This window comes from Acartia tonsa, chromosome 3 (genome assembly GCF_053477335.1).
Source record: "Acartia tonsa isolate MP-2025a chromosome 3, ASM5347733v1, whole genome shotgun sequence".
Taxonomy (NCBI): domain Eukaryota; kingdom Metazoa; phylum Arthropoda; class Copepoda; order Calanoida; family Acartiidae; genus Acartia; species Acartia tonsa.
In genome coordinates, this window is record NC_137262.1 from 42,783,287 (window position 1) to 42,805,342 (window position 22,056).

At 31.3% G+C, this 22,056-nt stretch overlaps 1 protein-coding gene and 1 long non-coding RNA gene across 2 annotated transcripts; both read left to right on the top strand.

Moving 5' to 3' along the window:
* NANS (N-acetylneuraminic acid synthase) lies at positions 1–4,294 on the top strand. Its single transcript, XM_080154972.1, has 7 exons — positions 1–81; positions 248–290; positions 519–588; positions 3,175–3,261; positions 3,698–3,758; positions 4,033–4,093; positions 4,204–4,294. Exons 1-7 carry the CDS (start codon positions 21–23, stop codon positions 4,292–4,294), a joined length of 474 nt encoding a protein of 157 aa, XP_080011098.1. The 5' UTR covers positions 1–20.
* Positions 4,295–5,883: 1,589 nt separating this feature from the next.
* Positions 5,884–7,071, top strand: LOC145315265 (uncharacterized). Its single transcript, XR_013877999.1, has 4 exons — positions 5,884–5,957; positions 6,185–6,279; positions 6,525–6,594; positions 6,866–7,071. It is a non-coding gene; the product is annotated as an uncharacterized LOC145315265 (long non-coding RNA).
* The last annotated feature ends 14,985 nt before the right edge of the window (positions 7,072–22,056 follow it).

Consider the following 22,056-nt stretch of genomic DNA (forward strand, 5'->3'; position numbering starts at 1 on the left):
CATTGGAAACAGCAAAACAAATGATCCTTGCAGCTAAAACAGCTGGTGCAGATATTGTCAAATTTCAGAAGTCTAATTTAGGTAATAACACTTTTTATGTGTCATTTATGCACAAATATTTTTTAGAGAATTCAGTAAACGCTAAACAATCTAATAATGGTTGCAAAATTCTTTAAAAAGTTTGAAATTAATTCTATTTAAAAAAAAACTTAAAGATTGTGTGGATTATATGTTCAAATATTTTTAGAAGCAAAATTTACAGCTAAATGTCTAGAACAGCCATATGACAGGTATCTTTTATTGAATTAGTCGTTCTTGACTATGCCATAAAAATTACACTTTCTATACTTACAGAATAGAAGAAATAGTACCCAAGATATTGGTGATTTTTATAACTTCCTTCCTTCCTGGTTTGACATGCTAAGATTACATTTACATATGAATTAAACTTGCTTTATTCACTCGTTTTTTTTGATCGATTTTATGCTTAATTTAATACATATATTTATTGTTACCAGTGTAAATTCCTGGGGAAAGACATATGGAGAACACAAAAGATACCTGGAATTCTCTGAAGATAAATTTCAGGTAATAAAACAGCCAAGAAGTTTAGTAAATTCAGAACTAAAAGTTGTCTATTTGTTTACTAAAATTTGAAATAGATTCTAATGGTTTTAATTAAAAAGATTAACTTTTAAAAAAACTAGCAGTACTGTTTATGGTATATAATATGTATTCAATAATGTCAAAAGAAATTAAACAGTTGGTGTTTTCTATCGATTTTGTAGGGGGAGAAAGTCATTCAAAAATCAGCCACATGACGTCATAAAAACGAGGGACTATCTATCTCTTTTTTACGTGTTTTCTTTTCCACTTTTCCTCTTACTTCCCTCAATTTTATGACATCACGTGGCTGATTTTTGAGTGAGTTTCTCCCCCTACTCGATTTTTATCGACATTTAATAACAGTTGGGATCTACTGCTGTTCATGGTAAAATATTGCTGGTAACGAATGCTTCCTGGTTCCTGGCAATATTACAAGATTCCTGGATCCAGCAGCACGCATATTCCCCTAAATCCTAGGTTCCTGTTAGCTGGCAATCTGCAAATTTTCCAGGTTACCAGCAATGAGAGAAGATTACTGGCTTACAGGAGTTTTTACCCCATACCCCTTATCACATTTTCTTAGGGGGTAGACAGCAATGATTAATAAGGGACAGTTGCTTCAATTATTTTATTAATAAAGGTGGGGGAAGGATATAGGAGAGTTAGATCTTTACCTTTACATTTAACTGTTTCTATCTTCATATCCAATTTCGCGCCAAAATTTGGGCGCGCCTTTTTATTTTTATAATATATTGAAAAGTGGGGGAGATAAATTCGTAATTTTCATCGTATTAATAAATACATTTTTTTCTAAGTGAGGCTCTGAAATCAAACAGTAAAAAGCAACGAACTTGATCGCCTATAGAATGCCAAAACTTAATACTAGCCCCTATAACCTAAACTAACCTAATTATAAAAAAAAGGCTGCGGCCAGGGAGGGGGGATCAAAATTGAAAAAAAAATTCTATGAGGATAAGAACAACAATTCTAGCCTAAACCAACAAAAAGAGTGGCGTAACTGGGCAGTACAGACCATGAAACCATGTAAGTAATTAGATTATGGCGGGAGATTTTTATTTCAAATTATTCTATTACCTCCCTTTTTTAGACTTTAAAATTTAAATCAATAAACCTTTACACACATATGATTAAATTCGCGCCAAAATTTCGTAGCGCGAGTTTTTAAATTCAATTAACACCTGAGGCTGTATAAACTTTACGGGAAAGAACACTTTCGCGCCAAAATTTGAATGGCATTTTTATTTCATCTTATAAAATACGGGGTTTTAATTGGTATTCGTAACCTCTGGACAAAACAGCTAATTGGTTACCCATTTTTAAATTTCAATCTCTGATACATTTGGCGGGTGTTTTAAATTCAAATTATCTTCCCTCCTTTTTATGCTTTGTAAACTCAAGCAAGCAAGGTTGACTGACAATATAGCAATATTTGTTTTTTTCTCAATTAAGATCCCACTAACCACTGATTCGATTGAGTTCTTCATTTTAGAGAAGCTTCACAAGGTCACATGATGGTTTTAGGCTATTTTCTGCCCCCTTTCTATCAATTTAAAACGGAGTCTCATGATGCTCGGGGCGCAACTGCTATAATCTACAATATAAAGTAGCGAAGGATTATAATTTACAGTAAAATATTTAGGAAAAGTAAGTTACAATTACATAATGAGTTTCATGCTTATTTATGAGTAACAGGGTGTCCGCTTTTGTGTGTGTTTGACTGTCTTTCTACACAGAGGGATCTTGCTAACCGATAAACCAAAAAATTATAATAATATCTAGTGGCGGTTTATCTTAGTAGGATTGTGGATGATACCCTCAAATTAACCAAAATAGTAAAACGCTTCCCAGGACCTATTAACCTTAAAGTTTTTCCTGACTACTTTTATATTGTTACTTTTTACACCTACGTAAACGTTGTATTATTAACTGTTGATAAAAATCAGAAATAAGGAACTTTTATGATATTTGTCTCAGTCCCGCCCCCCCCCCCCCTCCTCTCTAATTCATTATTTACATTTAATCAGTTTAATGTTTTTAATATACTGTGAATTGTAGCAGAGCGTTTCAATATTTATAGCATTTCCTAACTCCCTCAATTAAAACAGAGAAACACCACTACCCTCCCACCCCCCACCATACCAGACAAAAATGCCAAAATAACCACTTTTGAGTTGTGTGAATCTTATCAAACTCTAATTGTGGGGTAAGTGTAATAAAAGGGAAATTGGAATTAAAAAGGAAAATATTGCTTTTTAACAGGAATATTTCAAACATGGCAGTGGCCAGGAATATGCATAAATTGCTGGCAACCAGGAAAGTTAAACATTGGTGGCTCCAGAAATATTTCTTGTTATGCTAGATCCAGGAATCTTCTAACATTGCCAGGAAACAGGAGGCATTCGTTACCAGCAATATTTTACCATGAACTGCAGTAGATCCCAAAGTTGCTATGAATGACATATTATCAACATGCCATCATTTCCATTATGCCATTATTAACGTTTCATCTTTACGATCCAAACATTTAAAGTATTACTTGTTTTCTAGGAGTTGATGGACTATGCTAAAGAGTTGAATATTGCGTGCACAGCAAGCGCAATGGATATACTTTCTGCAAGATTTCTCAATAAATTGGTAAGACAACAAGTTTTGATTTTGAAAGGTTGACCAAATATTGTTTTTTTTTAATCATTTTTTTTATTATTCACGATTGCCTAATGAAAAAAGGCAATTTTCAAATGGGATCATATTTACCTAGTTAATTAGCAAATAATGTAACATAGAAATATATGTAGAATATACGTGGATATTATGAAAGGGAAAAAATTTCGTCAATTTAGGTTGCTATTTCGGCCGTGTCATTCATTGGTCATTTTGTTAATACAATAGAGGAGGGGATGGGGGAGATCGGTATTTTAGTTCGTTCGCTACAAATTACACTTCATTAGAAAGCATGATAACTAGTTTTAAGATTCAAGTAATAATAAATCTATGAACATATAACTTATTAGAAACACTTAGACCTAAGCAAAGTATTTGACTAACACCTCATTTGAACTATATTTTTCAGAATGTTCCATTTATAAAGATTGGTTCTGGCGATGTTAATAATCTTCCTTTGATAAAAGAAGGTAATAAGTTTATAATATAGGGATTCGTTTAAATCTATCCGTTTCCACTCTATGTCTACCTGTCTGTAACGAAGGACAGCTGACCTGACAGCTGAACCGCTAATGTTCTCCTTTACAGGGTAGCTTCTCGTTTTTCCTGGAATGGTTTATAATTTGTAATACAGAATTTCATATATGCCTCTCTGTTAAAATAAATGTTATATTTTGATCTAAGTTTTCCTCTCCCTCTTTATTGGACACTTAATTCTAATTCTACTAGTTATTTTGTAATTAGTGTGTCAAATGGGAAAACCAGTAGTGCTATCCACTGGCATGGCTGATATGCAATGGGTTAGGTAAGTTTTGTTAACACTTTATTTGTTATTTTTTTCATTTTCATAAAGCCTTTTGAGTAAGTATTATTTTACAATTTTTAAAATTAAAAGATTTTTCTATTTTTATTCAGGAAAATAATAGAAACTGTAAAAGAAAGTTATACAGAAATAAATGTGAATCCTCCTTACAAGCTTGTTCTCATGCATTGTGTTAGTAGGTAAATTTTGTCATGCACTCATTTAAAAAAAAAAAAATCAATTACTCTATTTTAAACTAGGGTTTGTTCATCCTTCTTGACAGCGATTACAAAGTTTAGACTTAGAATAATTTAAAAACTGTCTTGACTCTACAGTCTCTAAAGTGTTTATCCTTGTCTATACTTTTTAAAGTTATTTCTTTTATAAGATTTCCTGTATTTCTTTCCCAAATTACAGATTACTATTCTTTAGATATAAACGCATTATCTTTATAAAGCTGTTCTTTCTTATTTGATACCAGCGGCTGCTCTCCTAGCATCTAGGAGCCCTATAATCAAAGGAGTCACAAAAATAGGAAAATGCCCTAAAACCAAACATAGACAAAAAATTAATTATCCTAAAGCCACCCTGGGATCTATAAGAAGCACCCATAAAATGGAGAACTCAATCGGTTCAGAAGTTATAGAAATTTTATGCTACAGAAAAAAAACCTAACTATTTTATATAATTAGATTTCATAACTGTAATGCAGTTTAATGTTTAAAGATTGATATGAAATACTAGCTCATAAAGCAAATACAATTAATTATTTGATATTAGTTACCCATGCAAAGTAGAAGATGTAAATTTGGAGGTTATGAATGCTTACAGAAAAGAATTTCCTGACTTGCTCATAGGATATTCAGGTAACTTAATCTACAACCCTTTCTTCTCCCAATATCTACCTAAAATGTAAATTATCTTAGAATGAATAAATTATAAACATGAAAGAATATGATTGGTTTGGAAAGCAAAAATATATGATTTTCCCACTTTTATAAGGCCATGAAGAAGGTATAGGAATTAGTATCAAAGCCGCAGAAATGGGTGCAACAGTTATTGAACGTCATTTTACACTGGATAAATCACAAAAGGTTATTGTTTTTTCTCTCCAAATCTTAAATTTCATACTTTATCTATTTACAATATTATAAAATTATTAGTGTTTAAATTATTTTTACCCCAAATCTATTTTAGGGTACCGATCATTCTTGTTCATTAAATCCAGAAGAGCTAGCCTTGTTAGTCAAATATGCAAAGATGAGAGTTTCTGTAAATTCACTAAGGTAATTATTCATCCAGTTTAAAGCATTTCTATTGTACATATATGTATTCCAATCTGTCTTTGATCAGGAATCTAAAGGGATAAGCCAATGGCCTATAAATTGATGTACATTCCAAATGATGGTACACATTTTCTTTAAATTACAATTAGTGGTTAAAACATTTGGACACTAATTAAAGGAAACAACCAGTCAAATTACCAAATTCCCAATAAAAGTCTCAAAGGTTGTTAAGCCACTAAATAAGAAAACGTTATTATAATACTTTGGGGTTAGTATGAAAAAATCCCTAATGTCCCACCCCTCTCTGCTGTTTGATCCATATATAGTACTTCCTTGGTATATTACAGTCTTTCTCTTATGCAATCAAACAGAAACACATTACATTACTTGTTATTCATAACACCATGGAATTGTTTACAGTTTAAAAACACTATACAAATAATAATTGCCAATGAGTTAACACAATGATTTAATAATTTTATTTGAAAAGTATATACTTTATGTTAATAGAGGAATAATATGTGAAGAAGAACTAAACAATGTAGAAAAGAGCATTGGTGATGGAAACAAAAAATTTTTAGGTAAAATTTTAACATTCAAACTTTAGATTTATTAATATAATGCTAAATTTTTAAAATGAATACTAAAAATTTAACCCAATTGTGTGACAAAAAAATTCTGTTTAGCAAGAGGTTTGACATCCAGCTGAATTAAAGTTATAATATGACGATTTCACTAAGGATTTACACACGACTGAAGCGCGGCTGCCGAGCCCTGTTTTAAATCATCTTTTTTTGTCTTTATTTAGAATGTGAGAAAGCTTGTTATAACAAGCTCGGAAAGTGCCTAGTGACAGCTAGAGATATCATACCTGGAGAACCTTTCAACTTGGACGCCTGTCAGGTACAGTTCTTGATAGCCTTTGCAAACTTAAAACAATTTATACACAAAAGAAGCTGAACTTATGTGAGTTCATTGCGTCTAGCAAGATCTCGGTATGCAAATTTATGGCAATCTATGGGCAATACAAGTTTTTAAAAGCGACTAGCAAATAAACAAGTATATATATATACACGAAGTTTTAAATCTATTGTAAATTCTGGATAAAGATTAAAATTCATTAATTTTCGAATTTAAATCATATTTAGATAAAAGTTAGTCATGTAAAAGGAATAGATCCAAGAAATATTTCTGAATGGGTTGGCTTTTCTTTTAAAGGTAATATTCATTTTCAAAATCAACTTTTTAAATACTGATTATTTTGGTGACATAATATAGTTTTGTCGTAATTTTCTAAATTAGCATAGTCAAATTTCACAAATGCAATCATATTTTTTTTATAATTGTAAAGTTGAATTATGGGTGCTTGGCACTAGGTTTTAACATCCCGTCAGTAAAATATTTCAGTAGACCTTCCTGCCTCTTTATTTAACCCCTAAAGACTCATAAATCACTGTACATGCGCTTAATTCTATTTATTTTTTTTTAGTGGAAAAGAGAGCAGATGAACCAATTTTTGAGGAAGATCTAGTAAAATAAAATAATTGTTATACTTATCTTTGTTATATTAGAATAACAAAATTTTATATTGTTATTCTTAGAAAATGCTAAACAAACTAATTGTCAGATTTCGTATGGTACTATTTTGTGATGTTTTGTACATTGATTAATTTGTAATAAATAACAATAAACAAATATGTTCCTTTAGTATGCAGCAGTTTGACTTTAGTATTTTAGATTTAAAAAATAGTTGTAAACCTTCCTAGGACCTATGATAAGCTACACTGTAAAGAAGAACCATATCCTGTTACTTTTATATGTTTTTTTCTTATTAAATTTCAAAAGCGTTCATATATATTTATATAACTTTTCGTATGCTCGTTTTCCCGACTGTTTGATTTGTTGAGCGTCGCTTTAATGGATTTTGCCTCGCTTGTTTAATTTTGTTTTTAATCATTTCATAACAAATGAAAGTATATTAACATCTACTTTTTATTTTTTACAACAACGATAAGATTTCTTGACATATATAATCATACACTGAATAATGCCAAATCCAGAGAGACCCAAGAAAATACTCACTATTCCACCAATCTATAATATATATTTTTTTTATAAAAAACATAGAATTTAAATTAACATTAAGAAATGCAATTAAATTTATCCAGGGAACCTGATTCAGCAAATTAATTCCAATTGAAATTGCTGTAAATTTTTATGGTTTTGTCCCTGCTATCTCTCTAACTATACCTCTCCAACTAGGCACATGGTGTCACAGTAGAGTTACTCTTAATCCTGGTCCCTTGTCCCTGCTATCTATCTAACTATACCTCTCCAACTAAGCACATAGTGTCACAATAGAGTTCCTCTTAATCCTGATCCCTTGTCCCTGCTATCTATCTAACTATACCTCTCCAACTAAGCACATAGTGTCACATTAGAGTTACTCTTAATCCTGGTCCCTTGTCCCTGCTATCTATCTAACTATACCTCTCCAACTAAACACATGGTGTCACAGTAGAGTTACTCTTAATCCTGGTCCCTTGTCCCTGCTATCTATCTAACTATACCTCTCCAACTAAGCACATGGTGTCACAGTAGAGTTCCTCTTTCTGATCAATTACTTCCCAATTCTAGGAAAAATTAATGGTTAAAAAGCTCCTGAAAATTTACGTACTTTTGTATAAAAGGCATTAGGATTGTGAGGTCGAACGGCAAAAATAAATAATAAGGTTAAAATTGGGGTAATGTATTGATAGCAATCAGGTGTAACTCATTAGCATACACCGTTATGAACTCCTGATTGAAATCATATTAGGTAAAATATTTTGGATTCACTCAATCAATCCATTATATTAAATTTATAATAGATTTTTAACTCTAAATGGTCAATCAGTCACTATAATTCGTCTAATTTAAGAAAAAATCCTAGCAGAAAAGAGTTTGTTTTATTTTTCACATATGACTCAAGTTCATAATACGTGCAAGGAATTTTTTGGTCGACTAATATCACCACACAAGAATTTTAACTATTTAGATACAGCTTACTTAATGTATAAAATAAATAAATATAATTTCGTACAAATGTGCAAACTTTCCAAGAATTAATGTGGTTTGATTAAAGTGTTCCATATGGTCGAAATAAGTGATTGGGAATCTTGTCTTTCTATATTTATTGTAATATACCTTAGCCCAAATAGAAACTGCAAAATCAAAATCTTCATTCCAATAAGCTGGATTCATTGATCTTCTTGTATCATAACTATAAAACAGAGTTTTGGTGTTTACTTTTAGTCAAGACTTAAAATCTTCCAAAAAAGACGTTTAGCTATTTAAAGGCACTATTTTAATAAGAACTATGTAATTTGCTTGAGTTTTATCACAGAGGTTTCGTGAAGCATAATATTTAATCTAAATAATAACAATGAGGTTTCGTGATTTTAAACCTGTATTGTAATTTTATCATACGTTGAAAACAAGGTTGTAAACATCCATGCTCTTGCCATTGTCTCTAATAAAAAAAATCATTTAGCATTATAATTAATCAAAAGTATCAGATTTACATTTCTTCCGTTTATTATAGATTTAGAATGAGTCAGAATGCTAATGATGGATTAAAGTTTAATTTTTATTCATGTAAACTAAATCTGTCTAGATCTATCTTCTAGATTTAAAGAAGCTATAGAAAAAGTTGAATAGCAGGTTTAACTTAGGTTTATATGTATATTTTACATGGTAAAGGGTATATTAAGAAATTGTGTGTAATTAATATTTTTTAAAAGTAGCTACCTTTGATTGAAAACTTTTATCTCTGACAGTCCAAGTAATATTTGGTGTATTGAAATCCTTTATAATTTGTAATTTAGAATTATAATATTATTTCTCGCATCATATTATAAACATCTTTCCATGGATATAAAATGTTCAATTATAAGATTAAAACCAGTTTTTTTAGCCCCAAGATGCCGAAGGCATATAGTTTTCACTTCTTCAAAAAATCTCAAGTTTTTAAAGTGATTTAAGTGATTTAAAAAAGTAATGATTTTATTAACCAATCAAATAAGCAAAAGAAGCCTACTTCTAGATTTTCAACAAATAACACATGTTGTATAAAGCTTAGGAATCCTCACTTTATGTATGTATATGTTTACTTACTGCGGAAGAATAAAATTCTTTAAGCTGAGTGATATTCCAAGAAATATTCTTCAAAATGTTAGGATTATAATACCAAGGATCTTGCCAATCTCGTTCTTGAGTACACTATATAAAATAAATTAGGAATGATTTTGAGTTTGTTTTTTAATTTTGATTTTTTGCTAAAAATGTAGATTCAATGCCTCTTTTCTTGTTCTATGGTAAAAAAATTAATAAGGCTTTTTTCTGTAGTTTATGATATAAAATACTGAACTAATTGAATTACCAGCTTGGCTATAGTTTTTTTTTTAAATTTTAGTTCAAAGTTTTGGATAGGTATTAAGCTATTTTTCTGCCCTACCACACCCGTAGAATACAGACAGGGGCGTCCAAGCTTTTCATTTTGGGGGGGGTAAAAATTTTTTAGGGGGGGGGGGTAATTCGTTTTTGGGGGGGGTAAAATGGCGCGCGAAGCGCGCCGCAAATTTTTTTTACCCCCCCCAAAATTTTTACCCCGGGGGTAAAATTTGCTTGGGGGGGGGTAATTACCCCCCCTGAAATCTGTTGGCAGGGGTAAATTTAGTTTACCCCCCCCAAAATTTACCCCCGGGGTAAAATTTTTGGGGGGGGTAATTTAAATTTTATTAAATATATAGTATTAAAAATGCGCATTTGGGGGGGGTAAATACCCCCTCCTAAATAGTTGGGGGTGCCTACGGCACCCCCAGGGTAGAAGTAAATTTTAAATGGGGGGGGTAATCGCCCCATTACCCCCCCCCCCCTTGGACGCCTATGAATACAGAGCTAGCCTGTAGAATGTAATACTAGTGGTGCTAGTTTAGAACAAAAAGCAACCACCATGCACAACATTAGATTAAAGAGCAGAGAAAAAAAGAGATTGAAAGAGAAAAACAAGTTAAAAATATTCCTGACACATAAAAGGTACTAACAAACAATAAACGTGTAGAGCAGCTATCACTAGGATCGAAAGTATGTTTTTTTTTACCACACTATCTACGCAGTATTTGAAGTTGTAGTAAGCATTATCATTGCAACGGTCATCATACTCGTCTTTTCTGTTTAATGAAAGGACGAATTTTATATTGTTATCGATTTAAGTTAAACTAGCGGTTGCGCCCATAGCATTTAGAGGCTAAAATAGTCTGAAAACGTCCCACGCCTTAAATATTAAAAATTAAATGGCCTACAACGATCCCAGAACGTATGTTAAGCTGACATAAAATGGAGAACTCAATCAGTTGAATAGTTACTTAGGAAGAGACAAAGCACCATACTACTCTATGTAACAGGATAGTACATCAATATGTTGGCTAATTAAGAGTTGTAATGCTTGAGTTTATTTATATATATGTCCCCCATCCCTGGTTATATCTTCTAATGACATCATAACTGTTGTTTCCATCTAAATAACAAAAAAATATAGGTTTTTTTTTGTTTAAAAATTTTATTTTGTTGGTCCTTGAGGTCAAATAAATGGGATCCCTAAAAATCATTACATAATATTTTACTAAAATAGTACTTGATTTTAAAAACAGCGAAGAAGGATTACAAAAATTAAATCAGATATCGAATTTTTATATCAATCAGGGAGGGAGGGGATTTTAGACTGTACATCATACTGGCACATAAAGTTTAAAAATCAAACTGTCCATGTCCGAAATTTTACTTCTAAATTTGCCAGAAAGGTAATTCTTTTTTATCGTAATTAGAGACGTACACAAAAAATCGACTTATGTCTTATCCCTTAACAACCCAAAATTTAATATAACAAGGATGACAACATCCATAAAAGCGAAGCACTGAAACGGTAGGACAAACGGACATTAACACTTGTATAGTATCTGAACTGAAAAATCGGAACATAAATGTATAAATGTTGAATCAAAATTGTAGGTAAATTTGTTGAAAAACTGCTTAAAAACAGGATAATGTTTATAGACATACTTACATTTTTGGACTTGATTATAGAGTTGCTTCACTTATAATATTGTTCTTTGTTGTCCCAGAAATCAATATACTAAAAATCAGATCAAACGGATAATTAAAACACTTGAAAATTTGTTGTTAAAAAAGTAGAAAAATCAACATGTTTAAAATGGACGTACGGACATTCTGGTAATGATTAAAGAGTTGCTACGCTTTCTAAATCGTACCCAACTACTACAGGAATCATCATGCAAAGTTTGAAATCAATAGGACAATTCTAACATGCCTAAATTAACGAATAAAAGCTATCTATCTCGGACGGACGTACGGACGGACGGACGGACCGACCCTAATTATAGAAAAGCTTCGCTTTTAAAAATGGTAATTTACTTTGTATTTAAAAAGTGAAGTGTCTATGACTACCATATCTGGCATGTTCTCTTCCTAAATTTAAAATAAATCATTTTTGAAGAAAAATATATAGTTAAATAAAAAGAAAAAAAAATTAGAAATAGAAGAAGGATATTAAGATGGAAAAAGGAGATAAAAGGATAAAAAAAGGTAGCAAAATGTCATTAATTGTTAAGAAAAAGAAACAAGAGACTGGTTGAAATAAAGAAAAGTAATCTTTGAAAAAGTTCTTACTTGATAAAATATAAACTTATCTCTCCAATGAAGAAACATAAATGCTTCACTTATAAAATTGTAGGCAATCTAAAAATAAATTTTTGTTACTATTGTCGTAATTTTGTTTTTAGGTCACGTTTTTTGACACCATGGAAACTGTCCCAATTTTGTATAACTTTTGCGGAACATGTTCCAGTTACGTCATATTTTTCTTTCCCGAAAAAGAGAAGGGGGGAAGAAAATCTATTCAAAAGAGATGGGGAAAACCCCCTTTTCTCCCATCTCTTTTTTCTTCCCCCCTTCCCTTTTTTTTCTTTCCCCCTTCCCTTTTTCGGGAAAGAAAAATATGACGTAACTGTAACATGTTCCGCAAAAGTTATACAAAATTGGGACAGTTTCCATGGTGTCACGTTTTTTATATATGACCTCATCATCATGAATTAATTTCTCTTTGGTTGGGTTATCTGTTGGCAATAAGTAGTCATATCTTGGCACCTACAATTTGTATTCTTATTTTTATTTTGTCAGCTATAAGTATAACCTTTCCAGTATGGCTTTGAAACCGATTAATATCAGCTGGATTAGAACCGGTTCTCAGCCATACTGAAAATTCTAACCTTTTACAGACAATTTTCCACGAATATTAAAATATACGTTATAAAATCAATACCAGTTTTGTTGGCCTGTACATTTGGGCTTTCGGGGCTTACAAACTGGTTTTATTCTTATAATTTTTCATTTTAATGTCCGCGTGATATATAACTATTCTCCACTGGCCAATGCAAAAATTAAAGCAAAATTAAAAATTTTAAGGAATTGAAACTATCTTATAGGGTTCATTTTACCACAATATAGAATTTGTATCCATAATTTCTGCCAGACAGACAGGCTTCTTTGGCCTGGTAGGTATGACAAGTTCCTAAAATATAGAGGGATAATAACATGAAAAGACAATTAATAACAGACACCTCAACTTGTTATCCCAAGAAAGTCACCAAAGTTGTTTAATAATAATCCATGCCATTCCACAAAATAGTTATCATCCTTTTCAGGACCTATGAGATGCTACGAGAAGTATTTCAGTTCAGCGGTATCAAGATCTTTCGGTACAGACAGACAGAAACAGATCCTGTTAATTTTATATAGGAATTACAAAACATAATACAAATTTTAAACTGTACCTGATTCTTTGATGTCTGGTATGAATGTTGTCCAGTTAGACTGTAAATTGCTAAATTATAACTTGATTTATAAATTATGACAAAGGTTGTTAGTTAATTTTTCCGACTTTATTAAACAATTTCTGAATTAACATAAACTTTTTTTACCATTGTCTTTTTATAAGCTGTTGTGCCCGTTTAATGATTTCCAGTTAGGACATTGTACTTTATAAACAACCTCGCTATTTGCTGGTTTAAAAACTTTAGGGGTCTTGGTTAATTTATAATTGGTTCATTAAAATAGAGATTAAATTATTATATTTTTATTCCAAAACCAACCAACCTTCCCGTGTTACATTGGCTTTACTACTTACATTTTAAAAAGTGATTTATGAAATGATAACCTTTGATTATTCTGTCCACTAACGCCGCCTCTCAGGCACTCATGTGAAAATCTTGTAATAATTTCTGTTCTTTTTGTTGATACTCGGTCATACAACTATTTGAAATAACACAAGGGTGTTAATATCCATAAGAGCGAAGCCCATTATAAATATTCATACCTTATTTATGTTCTGATCATCCAAGTAGTCTGCTGGTAAGGTGTTCTAAACATTTTAAATTTTTACATTTATAAGTGGTTTTATAAAAATCAATTAAATTTTACATTATGCACATTAGGATAGAAAATATATTTTCTTGATATATTAGTTATCAGAGGTTACTAACCTAGGGCCTCTAGGGGCATGTAAAATGTTATCTTTTCAATCTATGTTATCGCAGCTAAATGGAAAAAGTTATGTTTTTTTTATATTTTTCTTAGGAAGGGGTGGTTCCCTCTCCCAAAATAGTTATAAGCCTTCCAAGAACCTATAAGAAGCTACACTGTAAAGGAGAACCACATCGGTTCGGCGGTTAGCGAGATCCTTTATACAACAGACATATATCCTCTACTTTATTATAAGGATAACAATAGAAATATGTTACCAATAACTCCATTAGTTGATACTTATTTGTCTATGAAAAATATGATAAATTATTATGATATTCTGTAAATATAAGTTACTGGGGCTCAATACCAGCTGAGTATCCACGAATTCCCCAATAGTAGCGGAGTATCCACGCATATATTCACACATTTTCCCAATGGTAGCTGAGTATCCAAAAATGATCACAATAGTAGCTGAATATCCACATGGATAATCAGCTGGTATTGAGCCGATACTAGTTTTAAACAGCGAATTCTTTTAGCTTGACAAAAGGGTTAGGTCATAACGGACTAATAGTTTTATTACCTATTCAGTTTATTTTACAAGTTTATCAAAAATAAAGTTATCATACAAAATCTTTCCAATTTTTACCTTAAACGGGAAACAAATTGTTAAATCTGGATATCTGAAAAGCAAAAATAATTTATATACATATTTCATAATGTGGAAACCATTTTTTAAAAAAATTCTAGAAATCATTTATGCACAATTTATTCATTATACACATTTGTGCGAAATACAAATAATATTCGTGAAATATATTCGAAGCAGCTTAAAGTGCCTATTAAATAATGACGTCATAGAATACAAATGACGTCATTTCACCAAAACTACTTCAATATATTCACTTTATCTAAATATGTGAAAATTTACATAAGGATAAAATGTGCTTATATTTGCTAAAAAGCAAAGATAAAAAGGTTGTTATTTTATTCCTGTTTTTATTTTGTACAAATTATCATTCAAGTTGTAACTATTAGAATGTTCCATGCTTATTCGGAGGGGAAAGTGTTAGAGCACCTTCTATACTGCTTAGTTTAATAATTTTCCATAAGATTTCTATGGCTATTGAGCATCTATGCTCTAAATAACTTTATCCAACTGTCTGTGCGCACGGACATCATAAATTTACTTTTCTGATATATTATATGTTAAATTCATTATGATGTTATTCCATCTACATGAGCATTAATCATTAAGCCTGTTTTCCTATAAATCAGAAAATATTGTATTGCTGTGCTACGCTACCTTTGAATATTTTCTTCCTTATTATCTAAGTAATTTATAATTTCAAGTCTTGAAAAATAAATGTGTTACTTCATTGTCTCTTCATCAGATTTGATAGAGGTTGTAAAAACTGTTCTTTTAGAGAAAAACTTTCCAAATCCTCCATCCAACCTTAACAACGTTTGGTTGTCAATTAATCTTAGAAATGGATGAATCATTGAAACATTCGGATCATAACGTTTTAATCGGTAACTACCATGTAAAAAACCTTTGAATTTTTTTAATTTGAGCATTTTATTAATCACTAGCGGCTTTGCCCCTAGCCTCTAGGAACTTTTTTTTGAAGGTTCAGGGGAGAATTTTAACCCTTAACGGTCGGGGGGGGGGGGGGGCGTTGAACGCCCCCCCCATCCGGTTTTTTCTATCTCATTTTCTGTGTGTGAAAGATGAAGAGCCCAAACTGCTTGACTTTTTAAGTATGGGTATGACACATAACTGAGAGTTGGAATTTTTTGAATATCTCAATCCTGGCGGGCACAGGATGCCAGCAAACCTGGCAGGGTCATCCAGGTAAAGAGCAAAAATATTTTTTTTGACATAAACAAAGCATTTTATCATACCAAAATACTAAAAAATCCTCTAGTAGTACATCCTTATATGAAATACAGGTGTTCAAGTCACTTTCAGGTTCCAGGTATGATCCTGCAGGTCCTGATCCTCCAGGTCTCCAGAAATCTTTAAAAGGCTTCTGTGGCCGCAATTTTTGACTTAGAGACTTCAAATTTTAAACTTAAGCTTTTCTTACATGTCTACATAACATATTAAAATTTCATGAAGATCCGCCGCCGTTTTCCCGCCGACCGCCGACTGCGGCGGCTGGCAGCTGCCAAGTACAGCTGCGGCCGCTGAAATTTATATTCTGATATTTCTAATGTAAAATTTACATAAAGATAAACATTTTCTGGAAAAAAAATTTTCTTCTAGCTTCAAAAATAAGAAAATTACAGCCGTTTGAAATTTTTAAGTAAAAAAGGACCTAAAAACAAAGGTTGTTAAATAAAAGGGTGAAGGAAGCGAAAATTGACCTAGACTTATAAAAGGTCGGAAATTCATTATCAAACAGGGGACTTGCACAAAAAAGATTAGCCCTCTAGCTCTAATAGGAACTGAGATATTAAGGGGGGGCGTTGAACGCCCCCCCCCCCCCCCGACTGATTAAGGTGCGGCAAGGGGCCCGACTGTAAAGGGTTAAGGAAGGTTTCACAATCTTTTTGAATTTGATAAAACAAAGTTTCAAAGAAGAAAAGAAATTAAAAGAAAAAGAAAAATAATTGAAAATATAAAAAAGTATAAAAAAATATAAAAATATAAAAAAAATATATAAAAACATTAAACTTAGAAAAAAATATGAAATTTTTTTTTTTTTTTTGGGGGGGGGAAATTTTATTTTTGTGGGGGTTGGGGGTGTCCCAGCCCCCAAGAAAATAGGTATATTAGGGCGGGTTCATATCGAAATTAGACAAGGAGTGGATGTGCAACAGATAAAACTAACTTAAATAAAATTTCTGACCGAAAAAGAATTTAAAAAAATGATATTTAGAATGCGACCACTTAAAAATGTATTTCATTAATGAAAAAATATGCAAAGACGACATTCAATCATCTCTACTTATTATCTCAGTTTCTATTAGTGCTAGAGGGCTAAATATTTTTGTGCATTTCCCCAGTTATATAATAAATTTCCGACTATAAGTCAGTCAAAGTCATATTTCGCTTCCTTACCCTTTATTTACCAACCTTTTACCAACGACCAGACATACAATTGTATAGCTATTTGTAAATGATAGTAAAAAATGATTGAATCAGAATGATGGCTTCATGGTGCTCCCAGGAAAGGCCTTGATGAGTAGAATCAGGAACTTTTGTCCGTTTCAAAATATCTCATTCCTAGCCTTTAAAATGACTAAAAAAACACCATTTTTAAATTTTTAAATTGAAAATTGTCCAATTTGTAGAGGTTTTTTTGAGATTTTCTCAGGCTAGGAACGAGATATTTTGAAACGGTCAAAAGTTCCTGATTCTACTCCTCAATGCCTTTCCTGGGAGCACCATGAAGCCATACTTCTGATTCAATAAATGTTCGACACCCATTTACAAATAGCTATACAATTGAACGTCTGGTTTTAAGACTTTTAATTTTCTAATCATCCAGAGGTGTATTATACTCATAAAAAACGATTGCAGATCCACGCTTTGGTCTCAGAAAAAAAAATATTCAAAGGTATATACCCTGAAGAGTAGAATCCAATCGGTTCAGTGCATAGGCGTCCAAGGGGGGGGGTTAATGGGGCGATTACCTCCCCCAAACGATTTTGGGGGTGCCGTAGGCACCCCCAAAATTTTTTTCATTTTACCCCCCCATTAAAAATTTACCCCTACACCGGGGATGCCGTAGGCACCCCCAACCATTTAGGAGGGGGTATTTACCCCCCCCAAACAATTTTGGGGGGGTAAATACCCCCCCCCAAAATAAAAAATCTCTAATAAAAAAAATTTTTGCGCGCTTTGCGCGCATTTTTAATACTATATATTTGATAAAATTTAAATTACCCCCCCCAAAAATTTTACCCCGGGGGTAAATTTTTTGGGGGGGTAAACTAAATTTACCCCTGCCAACAGATTTCAGGGGGGGTATTTACCCCCCCCAAGCAAATTTTACCCCCGGGGTAAAAATTTTGGGGGGGGGTAAAAAAAATTTGCGGCGCGCTTCGCGCGCCATTTTACCCCCCCCCCCTAAAAAATTTTTACCCCCCCAAAATAAAAAGCTTGGACGCCCCTGGTTCAGTGGTTACCGAGATCTTAAGCTTCAAACGGACGGACAGACAGACATCATTCTACTTTATATTATAGAATTGCCCTTTTTTCAAATACCAACATATTATTGGATGTCAAAGCATTAGTAGTTGCCAGTCTGTAAATATGTGTATTTATACATAGCGCGCGGTAGTAAGTGTATAGTCATATATGAAGCACAAACAAACAGAGTGACAGACGCACCAACACACCCTAGTTACAGAATTGCCCGGCTGCTGATATACATACCAGTAAAGCAGGATAAAAGCAAAAACTGCAAGAAGAATATAAAAAATAGCGCGGACAATAACTTCCACATGCATACCCATTCTTACATTTACTGAACATTTTGGTGTCACAGCTTTTTTGATTGTAATATGCGTAAACTTTATACAGTTAAGAGTTTGAAAGACTAAACTTTACATATTGATTACAACCAAACATGGTTTTGTCAACAATTGTTAAAGCAAAAATATTTTTTTCTTCAAATGTTAGGTTTTTGAGAAAAAAAATATGTTTATGAATTGTTTCTTTTTGGAAAACGTTAATTTTCCAAACGTCAATTGAAAGTCTTGTAATCCTTTAATGTGTATTGATGGATATGGAATATACGTGGATATTATGACAGAAGAAGAATTTATGTCAATATTTGTTGCTAACATTGAACTCATTTACAGGTCAGTCCGTTATCATTATTGCTATTTTAGCCCACTTCGAGTTTCACTTTACTAGAGAAAATTAAAGTCTGATGTAACATTCAAGTAATAATATATCCATTAGTGTATTAGAGTGACATATCTTGTCGATGGTCCTATCTAAATCCTAGCTATAACATACGCTCTAGAATCAATAGTAATAATACTATCTATGAATATTAATATTATTAATTGTTTACCTAACACGCTTCGTTTTTTATTAAATGAATAAGTTGGGGTACAATGTTTGGCACTTTCGATATAAGTAAATGATAATAAAAAACCCATAGAATGCGATAATAACTTCAGAAAAATCGAAAAAAATGGTTTTCATACTTAATTAACGTTTTTAAGTTTTTCTTCAAAAAGTTTAGATAAGATGCCTTTAAAAGTCGTCTATGATTTTGTCAGGGATAAAAATGTAACTTTAAAATAAGAATTACAACATATTTTTGTACAACATAAAATTTTGAACATTTTATTGATCAGTATATTTTTTAAAATGTGAAGTAGAAACCTGAATATTTTATCATGAAAATTGTGTTATGATTTGATTGTCTGCTAGATTACAAGAAAAAAGATACTGACAGTACTTGTTGGTTCTTTTAATAAAATTAGGTAGATTACTTTCAGAACCCCTCTTTTTGCAACGTTATTTCAATAGAACAGAGCCGTAGTCTTAGTGTTCTCAATATCTAGACAGCCAACCATTGTTTTAGAATTGTTCAATTTTTTTAACTTCTGATAAAAACAGAATTAATGGTATTTTTGTAAATATTATACCTCCAAGAAATGGCTATACTTTCCAATCATATGTTGTGTGATATTTAAGAGGAATTATTTTGATATAATGTCATTAAAATATTCGTTGAAAAAAGTGCTATTCTAGCTTATACTTCACATTTTAATGTGTATGATAATTCAAATAAAAGATAATGAAGATTTATATTACATTTAATTGTTAAAATTATAAAGAAAAACCTGGAAACAGTAAAAAACTGACTTTATTTTATTGACATAGGGAAAATTTTGTCAAATATTTGAATAAAAAAACAATATAAAACAAAATAAATTATTTTTAATATAGTCACAAAAAGGCTTAATGAGTTTAGGAAATATTTCATTCACTAATCATGTCGTTTAAACTCTATTTCACAGAATACAGTGTAAAAAGATGTTCTCATTTTAATTTTAAGTAATTTCAAATGCATTTTAATACCTTTTAATGATTTATTTTTTGAAACATCTTTTTATAAAATGTTATTGATTTTTGAAGTTATATGTTAGAATGTTTTTAAATTTTGTTAACATTTTGTTTTAAATGTAGAAAATTGGTAATTCTAAACATTCAAAAAATGATTTTATTAAATTTTCATCACTTAAATTGCATGTTTGATGAAATTTTCAACTGATAATTCAAGAAAAATCGTTTAAGTTTTATTATATTTTACTTTGAATTGTTAAAAAAATATATTATTGTCAAAAAAGGAGAAGTTATGTTTTCCTCAAAAAAAGACCTAAAACATGAAAATTAACACGTGTAATGAGAATTTTTTTCTTTCAGGTTTAATTTTAAGTAATTATTGATATTTTTTGTAAAAAGGATTTTATGTAAAAAGTTTTAAAACTCGAGTTATGTAGTGGTTCTAAAAAAGGTTGCGAATTTATGCAATTTTCTTGCAAAAAAAATTTTCTAGGATTTTAAAAATAGCAAAGGGTGTTATTAGACGTACTTACAGATACAATTGCTAAGTCATTTTGGCCAAACACTAAAATAAAGTTTTGACCTCTGAGGGTCCAACCGTGCTAAATGTATTTATTTATTATTTATTGTACTATGTGATAACAAAGGCAGCTTCACCCATAACCTCTAAGAACGGGGTAACAGTTTCAGAAATGAAGTCTTAAACCACCCTAATTTGTCAGCATATACCAACAACGAAATTAACCTAAAAAATTCACGAAACCTTTACGTGAATTTCGGCTATCTTTTTTGGGGGGGGAGGGGGGGGGGAGGGGAAGGCACCGCTCAGTAGAATTGACGACCTTTTTTCTGTCCCCCAAATATCACTTAGATTTATTTCGCTTGTTGGTTATACCGTATTCCTGCTAATTTGTATATAAAACTTTCCAGAAATCTATAAACCAACCAATCCAATTATTTCATTAATCTTTAGTTTCAAACCAAAAACTTACTATTTATATTATTGGGTGTAAATATCTGATTGTTGGTTCCTGGTAGCAGCTCGGATTGAACTTTTGTAACTTGGATACAGGTAGGTACAGCTAGCAGCTGAACACAACTCTGTCTCCCCCTAATTTTGTACTGATCCAAGCAATGTAAATTTTAATAAGACAGCAAAATAATTCATTTTTTTTATTCAAATGATTAAGTTCACAATAACCAAAGTAAGGTTCTCATATCAATAAACCAATGAGTTTACATGAGGAGTTTGCATCAGGACATATTTTTTATTGTAGAGTAGCTGCACTCAAAATATAGTGGTCACAACTACAACTATAATCTACTGATAAATTTTAAAAAAATCTTGCTTTCAATTTTTTTTAATACAACTTCCTAAAAGTCAAACCAATAATTTGAAATCCTTTCAAAGAAGTTGTATCAACTTTTTTTTTTATAGCTAGCCGGTCCTTTTAGTAAGTAGTAGATGTAAAATTTTTCCTAGAATTCAGATATGCAATCGGTTTTTTTGTAGACCTCTTATTTTTTAAGTAATTTAAGTTTAAAAAAAAAAAAATTAAGTCAATTTTAATGTACTAAAATGCAACAAAAAAAAGAAAGAAAATGGCTATTATGAACAAAAATAGTAAGATCTTTAATTTGACACCTTACTTTTTCAATTCTGTCAGGTAATTATTGAAAAAATCGATTTTTTTAAACCCACGAGAATAAAAACTTTGAACTCAATTTTATCATTTCACAAGTAAAAAAATATGGGTTCATATATACCTTTAGAATCAGAAAAATATTACGAATCCATTGTAAGCAAAATTGAAAAAAAAAGTTTACAATATAGTATATAAACTACAATAAAAGGAATTATATGAAAATATCATATTATATTGTACAGGCAACGTCTTAACTTTTGAATTGGGTATAAAAATGGGAAGGGGGTATAGAGGGGGTAAAGAGGGGGTAAAAAAGGGAAGACGATAGTGTTGCCAGAACAAAAAATACAATTGGCCATTTTTAAATTTTTTTATTTTTTTACTTTTTTTCAATTTTGCTTACAATGGATTCGTAAT